Raw genomic sequence first — 13,464 nt, 5'->3', positions numbered from 1 at the left:
AAAATGCGAAAATACAGCATACGATTTGTGAAAGTGACAAACGGGCTTCACAGTTATGTCAGGTGTGTTCATATGCTAATGGTGATGCGATTTCAGATCAATTGCTCCAGCCACTGAGGAGAAACGCTGTTTCAGACAGACAGACAGACACTCACTCAGACAGACAGACAGACAGACACTCACTCAGACATTCGCAAAATTATAGTATAGATGTTTTGGAGATCCGCTGATCCGATCGATTCGATTTCCCACTTGATGCATCATGCCCTCAGGTCCTCGCCGATGTCGGTTGGCCCCATATATGGGCATTGATTGATTGATTGAATATTTTATTAGACAAAAATGTACAGTAAAACAGCACAAGTACAGTCAATATCTTAGTCTAAAAGAATGACGCCAAAAAATGTCCTTTCAGACTTGTTTCCATTGAGGTATTCAATTCGTCAACATATAAAGTAGCATAAAAAACATTCAGTATCATCACAAGTATGTGCAGGGGCAACCACACTAATTATTTACAGAGTAGGAGTAGCATGCCCATGTATAGGCATAACGGTCGTATTGGATCAGTTTCTCTGTACTAGTAAGGGGAACATAAGAAAATCTGCAAAGTAAATCGTTACCAAGAAATGTCTTCGCCAAAGTGTTTCTAAAGGTGTGTAATAATACAAATGGCCCCTACAAAACGATGAAAAGTGATGATTCATTAATAAACCATCGTTTTGTGGGTCCGTTTTTAGCCCAAGGAATGTTTTTCATGCAAAACAAATGCTTGCAATGGATTCAGCATCATGAAAAACCCCTAGTTTAACCCCTCACATGCTACTTAAAGCATATTTATTTTTTGTATTTTTTTCCTGTATAGTAAATTAACGGGACACAAACGCAAATCTGTTTGTTTATGACGTTTCCCCCGGGAGTTGAATTTCAACCTTTTAGTACATATTATTACACACCTTTAGAAACACATTTGGAGAAGACATTTCTTGCTAACGATTTACTTCGCAGATTGGTCAAATATCTTATAAAATCCCCTTACTAAACTAATGCTTTACAAATGAAAGTTCGTTTTTTTTAAGTTTGACGTTTGAAGTGTCATGACTTGACTTTCCCAAACGTTGGTCCCTGTCCTCCAGGTTCAAACCACCACCATGTGCATCTCAGTGAGTCTCAGTGGCTTCGTGGTGCTGGGCTGCATGTTTGCTCCCAAGGTCCACATCATCATGTTCCAGCCCCAGAAGAACGTGACCAGCCTCAGGCTCAACATCAACCGATTCAGTGTCAGCGGGGCCAACACCACGTATGCATCCCATGGTAGGTCACACTTGGGGGGGCTATAGGAGCGGGTACACATTATTGTGTATCATTGTTTTATGCTTTAACTATTGAAAAATTGCAGATATACAAGCTCGCTGTGAGCTTGTAGATCTGCTATTTTTGGAAAATCGTGAAAATTTGAATTTTGATTCTATAAGTGTCTTTTGAATCCTTCTAAGGTTTTTTGGAAAAACCTTTGTCAGCAATATGGCTAGCCATCGTCAAAGAAAAGGTCCTTTTCACTTATCTGGAGCACTCGGTGCCGCGCTGTGAGCTTGTATGCCACATCATGAAGTGTTCAGCCAGCCCCATGGCCTCCCCTAAGTAACAAGAAATCTTGTGAAATACAATGTTGTCAACCAATCATCAAGGACGATGATACACGAAAGAAGAAGAAAGGGTTGTGTTGGGCCACCTTAGAGAGCAGGTGGCTCCTTATTTAGACCCCTTGCAATTTGCATACAGGAAGCGGGTAGGTGTTGATGATGCTCTGATTGTTATGTTACATCACATGTACACTCACCTTCAATCAACTGCCAGTTCTGTTAGGGTCATGTTTTTTGATTTTTCTAGTGCCTTCAACACTATACAGCCACATATCCTAGCTAATAAATTGAGGCAGTATAAACTGCATAATTCAACCATTACCTGGTGCATGAAGTATCTAGTGCCTCGACCTCAGTTTGTTAAGCTAGATGATGCTGTATCAGATGTTATCTGGACAAAAACTGGAGCCCCTCAGGGAACCGTTTTAGCTCCTTTTTTATTTGTCCTCTATACTGCAGATTGTAGGCATAGTGAGGCAAAGTGTCACATGCAGAAATTCTCTGATGACACTGTTCTAATTGGTCTCATCAACAAGGATGACGATCGGGCCTATAAAAAGGAAATCGATCTATTTGTTCGCTGGTGCGATGATAACTTTTTACTGCTTAATGTAGAAAAGACCAAAGAGCTTGTTGTTAACTTTTGTAAAAAGAAGGTGCCTATCTCACCTGTCATCATCAAAGGGCAGGAGGTAGAAATAGTTCAGTCCTATAAGTATCTTGGTGTCCACCTGGACAGGAAGCTGGATTCTTTCCTTCGAAGGCCATCCTCTCTATAAGGTATTTAATGACCTGCGTAGCAAGTTTAGCAACAGGTTTTTGATGCCTACAATATCTACTGAGCGAATGAAGAAATCCTTTGTTCCTGCTGCTGTTAGATTCCTTAACGTTAACGTACACCGCTAGCTTGGTTTTGGGAGGGTGTCATGTAATTTGTATGTTATCTGTTATTGTTATTTGTTGTGTATTTGTATGTTTGTTATATGTTGTCTTTGATTTTGTGTATTTGTATTCGCTCTGGTGGCAAAACGTGTTTCCCTTTGGGGACTAAGCAATAAACACATACCATACCATACCATATATCTGCTATTGTTCAATAGCTAAAGCATTCAATAATTCTAGGCCTAAATGGGTTAATACTTCTCCTATTTGACATTATCTGATCTACAAGCTCACAACGTGTGTGGACTTCTATTTTAAGAACATTTTGAAAAGTCTTAAGAAATCATTTTTGAACGTTTCGGACAGTAAACATGATATTTCATTGGAGGTCCCTTGCACTAAATATTTTCAAATGTTTGAAGTGTGTTGGATTCCTGTCAGAATTGTCTTCCTTTCTCTCTTTCCTCCGTGTCTGCCAGCTTCTGTGAGCGCCCACTACGTGCCCACGGTGTGCAACGGCAGAGAGATTGTCGACTCGACCACCTCCTCCCTGTGATCGCACCCTTTCCCCCGCTCTCCAAACCTGAACTGTCTAAGACTGTTAGTCCGTCCAAGAACCATGTCCCCCATTCCACCATCGTTCCCGATCTTACATGAAGATGCACGCACGCACACGCGCGTGGACAGAAACAAACGCCATTCTCGTGGACTAGAACTGTATCGTTTCACGTATGTAGAAAGTGTGTAACTATGATTAAATTATTTTCTATGGATGTACATATACAGGGGAACATATTGTAAGTAGAGAAACAAAAGAACAAAAAAAAAGGTTTCTAGGAGGATTTTTTTGGAGCCTTTGTTTTTTTTGATAGCTTTGTTATGATGCTGTGTAAATAGACACACACTCAGTCATGGTTATTGATGGGGCATTGAGGTGGGGGAGGGGGGCTCCACCCACCTCACCTGCAATACCCCACAATGTTTTTATTCAATTTCTCACCTTGCTTTTTTGTAGGTCTCATTGTTATAACGGATTGCGTATGCATTTACTACAGTGCAACTTGTACATGTGTAAATAATAATCCCGATGGTTTAAACAGCACAACATTGACAGTATTATAATAACCCTAGAATGAGTGTGGGTGAAAACTATGAGTTGGATATAGCTTAGACTGGCTAGAATGCCGACGTGTACAAAACAAAACAAAAAAAAACATGAAAAAAACTAAATACTAAAATAGGAATCATTGACTCAATACTGTGGCAGAATTAACATCCGTTGTTCTTGAATTGATCTGTCATGGTGGTAGAACGTGCTTTGCATCCTGTCATAGATCTGTTTCAAGACACCCATTGTGGCTGTTTGTGGGTGATTATGTCTTGCTTTTTGATACAGATGTATTTTGTTTTGTTTTCTACTTCAAAATCCTGGAATCCCTTTATTGAAAATGGCCATAGATCCAGACTTGTGTTCACCAAAGGCACTCGTTGTGTGTTCACTCCCACGCTCAAACTACCATCTCGTTGTGACGCCAAGAAATGACAATAGGCCGAAAATTGTAAAGCACGCATCAAATTGCACTTGTTTTCGCATCAATACGCCATTACAGTCTGAGTAGACTCACAACGTCAGTCTCTAAATGCTTCGTTCAATAGAGACTGAGGATGATGTCCACGCTTTTGTTACTAAAACTGGTTGGAAACAATTAAGATTAAGAATTAACAAATCCAAAGGGCAGGGGTCTTCAACAGGGTGTCCGGGACCCCTAGGGGGGTCCTCAGAGTTACTCACTGAGTGATAGAACTTTTCCCCTTTTTTATATTAACCACTTGAACTCTAGTGTCCATATTCTGAGAACTTTAGCCAAAAATAGCAGATCTACAAGCTCACAACACCTCGCGATGCGAGGCGTTGTGAGCTTGTAGATCGGCTATTTTCTGCAAAGAGTTTTGACGTAGAGAGGAAAAAGAGCAGACTAAGTACAGAATGAAAGGTCAAGTTTATTAAGTGTTGATGGTTCAAGTGGTTAAATATCTGAAAACCAAAATACACTGATTATTGTGCTGTCAAACGATGAAACTATACAGAATCTATGAACAGGTTGTGGGGGTCCCTGCTTCACCTCTCTCTCAACCAAGGGGTCCTTGGGCTGAAAACATTGAAGACCCCTACCTTTTAGGGTGGTCCTTCATATTGTGACAGTGACAGGATTGCTAGGTGGAGATCTCATCTCCCATCGTCTGGCACCTTGATTGTTCGTTAAACAAAGGAAATTGGAAGGAAGTCTTATTTGGCACATTATTAATCCACTCAAATTATTTGAGCGTAAACTGATAGTAAAAAACAACAACAACAGTCTATTTAGCTGAATACACATAGAATTTTCTTCAACCAGCAGGAGAGAGGTTTGGCCGTGTCTATTGTGTCCCGTAGATACAATATGTGATGTTTTGAGTATGGCTATGTGCCTTAATGTGTGTTTGGTAGCACTCCTGATAGAGGCTTTCCCTTAGAAGTGAGCCAGAGATCTGCAGTATGACTCTAACCCTACAGTAAAGCCCTTTGCACACAGGACAGTTGCATTTTTTCTTTCGTTTACTGCATGAATAAAACGCATAGGATTTGGTGTGCAATGCTGTGTGGAATCGGCGCTGCAGATCCCAAAAGGAGTCATAAAAGGAGTGATGAGTTTTTTACTGTATGTGACGATGCACAAATCGAACTGGGTTCGATTGAGAAAAAACGCACGGCCGCAGCCACTCGTCACACGGCTAATTTGGATCCGGTGTGCATGAGGTCGTAGAGAATCATTGTTTTCTTTTAAAAAAAAAAGAAATTGTGTGCAAAGGGCTTTAGTCCTTGTTTTGCTAAAAGTAAAAGTGGCCTCAAATTACATGTGCAGCCTACAAAGGCAACATCGCCCAACTTAGTAGTACAACCTATGTTGATTGTTTACATGAGAGAATGTGTACAGGAGCTACAGTAAATCCTGAAATTGTGTTAATATCAAAATACAGTAGCGGAGGGAGATTTCTGGCAGGCATCATCAGGTGCATTCATATGAGCGCTAATGAGCTGATGCAAGAGGTCCGGAGGTTGTGCGTTTTGTTTAAAACAGATAATATACTGTACATTATGGAGGTGCAAACCAACAATGTCGGAGTGATTGTAAAACAATTTTCATGTAAACCTAGTTTTTAGGAGGAAGATAAGCTATTCGTCGTTGTCGGGCGGAAACCTCGTATCTCCAAGTTTCAAATGTGTACGTTCTTTCGCAAAGTAAAGCCCTGCTTCATCATACAAGGCCGTCGCACAAAAGTCGTGAAAACAGCAGATCTACAAGCACACAACGCCGAGGCGGTGTGTGCTTGTAGATCGGCTGTTTTCACTAGCTTAAATCATTTTTAAACTGATAAATACAAAACAAACGGTTTTGGACATACAAGGTTTTCACCCGACAACGACGTATTGCAACATACAGTATTTGTCAGACTACCACTTATTATTCACAGCATCTGGTCAACTGTGTCAGTCAATCCATAAAGAACTGATTTCCTTCCCCTGTTGTTTCTTAGGCCTGATTTATACTTGCGTGCCGGTGTTTGAACTGAACCACAGGCTCGCAACGTGTCGCAGCACAACACGTTGTGACCTTGAAGATCTGCTATTTTTCTGTGCTCGACATAGGCATGCAGTCAGGTATACTGTTGTATACCTGATTGTTGTTCCCAAACATTTCAGCTCGAGACCCAGAAGAGAGATTAGGCGTTTGCCTGGGACCCAAACTAGTGAAAACAGCATGTTGTGAGCTTGTAGATCGGCTATTTTCACTACTTCTTTAACATTTGTGGGTTTTTTTATGGAATTTCTTTGATTTTTCTTTGCTTTCTTCATGAAATTACTGAAAAATCATTGAATTTAGTTTTTTAATTCATGAAAAAAAAATGCTTTTTTTGGGGGGAATGTTTTGAAATGATAGTAATTAAAAACCAAAAATTAAGGGACCCATAAAAATACGTCTGCGACCCACAAATGGGTCCTGACCCAGTGTTTGGGAACCAGTGCTGTACATCAATCACCCTTAGGCCAAATAAGAGAGGGATGGGGGATGAGAATCTCACACAGCATTAAAAGGTCACTGACTAAAAAGTCACTGACTCTGCAACTGAAGGTGTACGGTTTACATGCACACACAGAAATCAAAGGGGGCTGTAAAAAGTGCCCTCTCCAGACCATGAATGCAGTTTTTACCAATGGTGAAAGAAATGCATATGCCCCCTTCCCAATGCCATACCTGAAGGCAGCATTCAAGAGAATTGCCTTGCCCAAACTCTCCTGAACTTGAATGCAGCATCTTATGTTGAAAGAATTGCCATCTCTGTGTAGAAATCCATGATGTTGCGCCACATCGCCAGTATTCACTTGATTATGCTTAGTTCAGTGTGGTATCAAGCACCGAAAATAGCCGACAGCTTGGAGGTCGCCTATTTTCGATATTTTCACCAAAAGGCTTAGAAATGTCAGCCCCTGCCTCTCTAACATTCTCTGCACGTGCCTGGGCTGCGTAGCGTTGTTCCGACATCTCATTACTCCCACGTTACGTTCGTCCGACTCTCCGCGTTTACTAACACCATCTCTAACCCTAACCCTAACCCAGTGGTTCTCAAACTTTGAAATTTGAAGGTCTCCCCTTAACTTTGACAGTGTACAAATGGAACCAAATGGACCCGTCAGGGTCCATTTGGTTCCATTCGTACACTGTCAAAGTTACAGACCTGTAAGGGTCAATTTAGAGCCCCATAAAGGAAAGATATCCCTGAAATCCCTTGAGAACCACTGCCCTAACTGTACGCCGGACTAACGAGTCGTCGTACTTTCATAATGCTTCTGTACAGTTTACGCACACCATGTGTGTGTACTGTGTATGTGCTAAATCTGTTGATGTTGGGAGGCACAGAGTAGCAGCTGGCAATCGGCAATCCCTGAGAGGCGTGTGCGAGGAAGCCGTACACAAAGAATACGCAAAGAGTACATAACCGTCAGCTGCTGTATTAGCGTGGCCAAGATGCTTCACATTTATCAAACCCATCCAAAGCGCAATCCGGTTCTCCTTCTGTAAGCGATCAGACATGTGACAGAAAAGCCTCTTAGAGGAGAAAATGATGCAATGTTTCTGTGAAAGAATGGAGCAGTGTAGGAAAATGCACAAAATTACAAAAAGAAAAAATCAAGTGATGTCACAAAGAGACACTCAAAGTGGCAGTGAATCGTAGAACTTCTTGTGACAGCCACAGCACAAGCAGAGAGAAGGTGCGTACAGTTCAGTGTGCCATGATTCTGGCAGTTTTCTTTTTGGTTAAAAACCTACATATATTTATCTGAAATTATTCGGTTTGCTGACTTTGCTCAGACGAACTGAGGTATGGCTGCTGTTACTGTACTTGATGTACTATATATCAGAACGTTTCATCACACTTTGATATTTGCCGTGAAGATTGCATTCCTTCTGAAGCGTGGCCGCTAGCCACAGCACTCAGAAGCGCCCCAGTCCTCCTGTTCTGGTTTTTGTCTGTGTCTTAGAGTTCTGTACAGTATAGGGGAGTGAAAGCATGGGCAGAAGGACAGGGCTTTCCACTGACCTGCACCTTCTTGGTACAGCTAGGTCCCTGTCCCAAGAGCACCCTGGGAGATTAACACACCGAACGACAGAGCGAGGAATGAACTGGAAAATGAAAGAGGAGAAAGAGAACGTGAATTGAGAGATGGAGTTGCATGGGGAGAGTTGCAGTAGTTTGAAAAAAGGTTTGTGTGTGTGTGTGTGTGTGTGTGTGTGTGTGTGTGTGTGTGTGTGTGTGTGTGTGTGTGTGTGTGTGTGTGTGCGTGCGTGCGTGCGTGCGTGCGTGCGTGCGTGCGTGCGTGCGTGCGTGCGTGCGTGTGCGTGTGTGTGTGTGTGCGTGTGCGGTATAAAATAGGGCTAAAGTGGTTTATGTACGTTTTAACATATTATCATTTATATCAGCAAAGTAACTAGTAACTATTAGTTTTCAAATAAACGTAGAGGAGATAAAAGTACAACATTTGGATCCCAGATGTAGTGGAGTATTGGAATTTGGAAATACTCAAGTGAAGTAACTCAAAAGTGTACTTAAGTACAGTACTTAAGTAAATGTACTTATTTACTTTACACCTGTGTGTGTGTGTGTGTGTGTGTGTGTGTGTGTGCGCGCGCGTGCGTGCGTGCGTGCGTGCCTGCGTGCGTGCGTGCGTGCCTGCGTGCGTGCGTGTGAGTGTGCGAGCGCACTAGGTACAAGAAGGGGAGAGGGAGAGACAATGCTGCAGCAGAGCAGAGTGTTGGATTATGTAAAGAACTCCCACGGCCCAGAAGTCACAGCCGCTTCTCCTGGAAGCTTATAGCATCCCAGAGATTCGCTGGCTTTGTTAGCAGGAGGCTTAGCTCTTCCATTGGCCGACCCTGCTCCCACAAGATACTCCCCGCATGGCAGGTTGCTACAGACAACCGCTACCACATCTATTGCCGGAATGTCTATTTTGTCTGCGTTGGACAAGGAGGGCACTGCCCCTGGGGAGTATATTATCATGTCCTTCATGAACAACTTGTTTGAAATAACTATTCTTTTGGGTGAACAAAATTAACAGAATCACTTCCTGAATACCGTATGTAGGTTCATTTACATGTTTTGATTAGTTGAACAAATACTAGCAATTAATAGCCAGTGGCTATTAATCCTTGGCCTGCTAACAGCGAGCAAAAGAAAATTGGCTCCAACATGAGCTCCTTGAGAAAGGGGCTCTATTCATCATGGATATCCCCCCTCAGTGACTGACTGTACCTTCAAACAAATAATTTGAGCCAGTGAACAAAACAACTTCTGGTATCATTCACTGAACGAAACTATGATCTTGTTCACTGAACATTTTGATTCGGTCTTTTACTCAGCGACTGTGTATCCCTATAAATGGACTGTTGACTATTTCGTTCAGAGAACGAAATCTGATCCTGGATCCTCTCTCACCCAGTCCTTGCAAACAAATGATTTGAGCACTCATTCAGAGTATAGGCTCCAATCCCGGGGGAAAATTGCTTTGCCAGAGCAGCAACACAGATACAGTACAAAGCAACGCATCACGAGTAGCATATCGTCGCTGTCGGGCAGAAACCTTGTATCTCCAAGTTTCAAATTTGTACGTTCTTTCCCAAAGTAAAGCCCTGCTTCATCATACAAGGCCGTCGCACAAAACTAGTGACAGATCTACAACAGCAGATCTACAAGCACACAACGCCTCGTGGTGCGAGGCGTTGTGTGCTTGTCGATCGGCTGTTTTCACTAGTTTAAATCAATTCTAAAACGATAAAATGCAAAACTAACGGTTTTGGACATACAAGGTTTTCACCCGACAACGACGATATATAGGAACCAAGTAGCCCAATAATCAAACAAAATATGAGTCAGTAATTAATGGCAGAACAAAATATACTGTAGGCCTAGAAGATTTGGAACAGCAGTAAAATACAGTATGTGAATAACATAATAACATAATCAAATATGAATGACAAAGATACAGTGAATAAGTATGCACAGCCTCGGTTCCTTTTACTGCGAGTCTCCCCGAAGACCACGAGATCATAACACAAGCAGACGGTCGGCTGCACAACGAATCCAAGATTGTAAGGGAAAATTCCCTTTTTTTCTGTTCACAAGTTGAACCTGTTGAACTGTCCATTCGGCTGCGTTTCAGTTCGGTGAGTGGACTTTAGGTCAGTCCGTTCAAGCACTTTTTAGTGAACTCCTTCTAATGATTCAAGGAAACAACGGCAGTGCCCATCAATGTCCCTGCAAAAGTAAAGGGAAAATGGGAGCTGCTCTGGTTCCAATTCAAATTGGCGCTGGGTGATAGGAACTTGGCCGCGTGTATAAGGTTCAACACTCCAACACCAACTTTTAATGGTGACACAAATAGAGCACTTAACCCTGGTTCTCCTCCTGGTTAATCCGCAGACCTGTCTGTCTGTCTCGTAGCTCCCAGTATCCCTCTCTTTCTCACTACCCACTACCCCTCACCTCTCTCAACCTTACCCCTGCCACCCATGCAGGGACGTGCTGGGCCCCTGATTCAGCCCGGGAAAAAGAGTTGGAGAGGCCCTCATTGCGCGCTATGGAGCTGCTGCTACTCAAAGATTTGCCATTTCAGATCATGACAAGTGACAAGCCAGTGGGCCAATTACATGAGTTATATATCGTTGTTGTCAGGTGGAAACCTTGTACGTCCAAAACCGTTTGTTTTGTATTTATCATTTTAAAAATGATTTAAACTAGTGAAAACAGCCGATCTGCACCGCGAGGCGTTGTGTGCTTGTAGATCTGCTGTTTTCACTACTTTTGTAGGCCTTGTATGATGAAGCAGGGCTTTGCTTTGCGAAAAAATGTACAAATTTGAAACTTGGAGATACGAGGTTTCTGCCCGACAGAGACAATTTACTTTGTTGGCCGCCCAGCCCCCAAAATGGAACGAAGGCCAACATTTTATTTTCATTATTTTCCTAATGGCCGGCCTGGACTGGCCAGGAATGAACCGGCCGTTCGGGAGTTGTCCTGCTTTTCCCAATGGCCAGCACGTCCCTACCCCTGCCACCTCTGTTCACCTCATTTCACACTGTGTGTGAAACTTGCTGTCGCATCGCCAAGACCACCTAAACTAGGCCAACAGATTGTTAGCACTTGGTTCTGTGTGCCCGCTGCCAACACAAGCCAATGCAGTGGCCTTGAGGAGATGGGAAAAAAGGATAAGAGGGGGAGGTGGACAAAGGAACTGGAGAGCTCCCGCAAAATGCATGCCTTTGAAATGCCTCGATTTACTTGCACTGCGGTTAGCTTGGCATCTCAAGCACCCAAAATTATTAGGTCTCTTAATTGGCTTTATACTCTATTCTCTACAGACTTCTTCCCTTTATTCAACCTGTGCCAAGTGCAGTGTTCTCCACAATGGTCTCTGTTATTAGTTCTAAAAAATTAATGTTTAGTCCTACTCAAGGCCCTGGGCTTCGAAACGAGGCATAATCTTTGTTTTTGTGTGTGTGTGTGTGTGTGTGTGTGTGTGTGCGTGCGTGCGTGCGTGCGTGCGTGCGTGCGTGCGTGCGTGTGTGTGTGGTAAAGTTGAACCAACAGTCTATTTGAACTCTGGAACTGGTCACTAGGCCAGTCATGAAGCAATAGTGCAGTGTTGCAAAGGTGCGTGCAATAATGAGGCTATGATGACATAATAAACAATAACAAGCAAACAAACCAGATGGAGTTGTGTGGTATCTTGTGTGTATGATCTACAAACTAATGCTGTAGTAGTGTAATTGTACAGTAGGTAAGTTTCACAGCAAATACATCTCTCTCTCTCTCTTTCTCTCACACACTCACACTCACTCTCTTGGTCTCTCTCTCTCCCTCTCTCACACACACACACGAGCGCGCACACTCACACACATATACAGGGGAAATGTGTTGGCAAGTCTTGAAAGATGTCTGTGACACTCAGCCTAATCTGTTCCCAACGTGATGGCACTCCAATTAAAGCATCTACTGGAATCTGCTCCCTGCCTCAGGACAATGAACTCCACTGTGTCACCAACTGCACATGGGGGTGAAAGACAGAAAGGGAAGGGAGGCAGCTCGGATCGTCATTTCCCCCTGTCTCCCACTGACCTATCCGTGGATTAGAACAGGGCTGATGCTTTCTGCAGGAACATGATAGAGGTTAAGCCATCACACTCTGCTAAATAGATGTTATGCTTTTATGTGTTTTGCGAAGTCCCGGAAGAGATGCCCTGTGATTGGCCAGTGCAGTCACTTTGATTGGCACATGTGCCGAATGCTCACCCCAAAACATTATTTATGAGATTGTGTGGGACAACCAAGGCATGGATGTGCTTGTAATGACAACTAGTAACACATTCATGAAAAAGAAAATCTCTTTTGAACACAGCAAATAGTGTAAAAGTGATAGGCTTATAGGCTCCACTCTATGACAGCTGCTGCGTTCTGCTGGGGAAACTGGACAACAGGGGAATTTCTGCCTAATAGACCCCATGGACAGTCTTTTTGGATCAATATAAGTAGGAACATGAGCCTAGAAGTGATTTAGGGCGGAGTTATCCTTTAAATTGTCACTAGAAATGTACAGATACCCTCTATACACTTAAATTAAACTGTATGTTGGTCTGTTTGCTGTTGAGTGAGAAAACAGTGTTGCACATTAAATTAATCATCTGGGGACCCCCCAAAATAATTTGGCGACCCCCCTAGGGGTCCCGAACCACAGGTTGAGAACCAGTGACCCACTGTCCTACAGAGTCACGCTGAACGTTGGTCTTCGTGTTACCGGTCACTTCCAAATTTTCCGCCCATTCCAACCTGAGATTAACGTTATAAAAAGTAAATATATATTGTCAAAATATGTGATATATCCAGGGATTTACTTTACTTTTTACTGCAGCGTGCACACGAAATGGACTTACATTGCATGTTGGGGCCTCTACTACAGAGAACCTCCAAAAGCGCTTTTCACTGCTGACCATATATGTCATACATGGGCAACTGGCGGCCCGGCCCGCCGGGGGCCACATGCGGCCCCCACCTTCACTTAATGCGGCCCGCAGGTTAATACCAGAATACTGATATATTATTGATGTCAGCTGTTACAATTCCAAACATGACCTGCTTTTATTCCGTCAGTCTATATCAGTAGCTTAATTACTAGTATAGTAGTATTTAAATTTATTTTTGTCCAATGTCCAATGTATTTGTATTTTAGGTTCATAAAGTTAACATGAGTCTATAACTAAATGCGTTTGAAATTAAATCAAAAGGTTACATTTTAGGATTCCAATTAAAAAAGAACAAAAAATAATTCAGGATTCCAATTTTGCGT

General features: G+C 42.7%; 1 protein-coding gene across 1 annotated transcript in view; it reads left to right on the top strand.

Annotated features, from left to right (window-relative positions):
• The window catches only part of grm3 (glutamate receptor, metabotropic 3), a gene marked incomplete at its 3' end in the record, with an annotated part of 54,763 nt that extends 51,682 nt beyond the window's left edge, over window positions 1–3,081 (top strand). The window contains exons 10-11 of the mRNA XM_080736777.1: window positions 1,137–1,314; window positions 3,005–3,081. Coding sequence (XP_080592903.1) covers window positions 1,137–1,314; window positions 3,005–3,081 — 255 coding nt within the window. The remainder of the gene's footprint in view (window positions 1–1,136; window positions 1,315–3,004) is intronic.
• Window positions 3,082–13,464: the final 10,383 nt, after the last annotated feature.

The sequence above is a fragment of the Nannobrachium achirus genome (assembly GCF_963921795.1).
Source record: "Nannobrachium achirus genome assembly, chromosome: 11".
In the NCBI taxonomy this organism is placed as follows: Eukaryota; Metazoa; Chordata; class Actinopteri; order Myctophiformes; family Myctophidae; genus Nannobrachium; species Nannobrachium achirus.
This window is presented reverse-complemented; position numbering and strand designations above follow the sequence as displayed.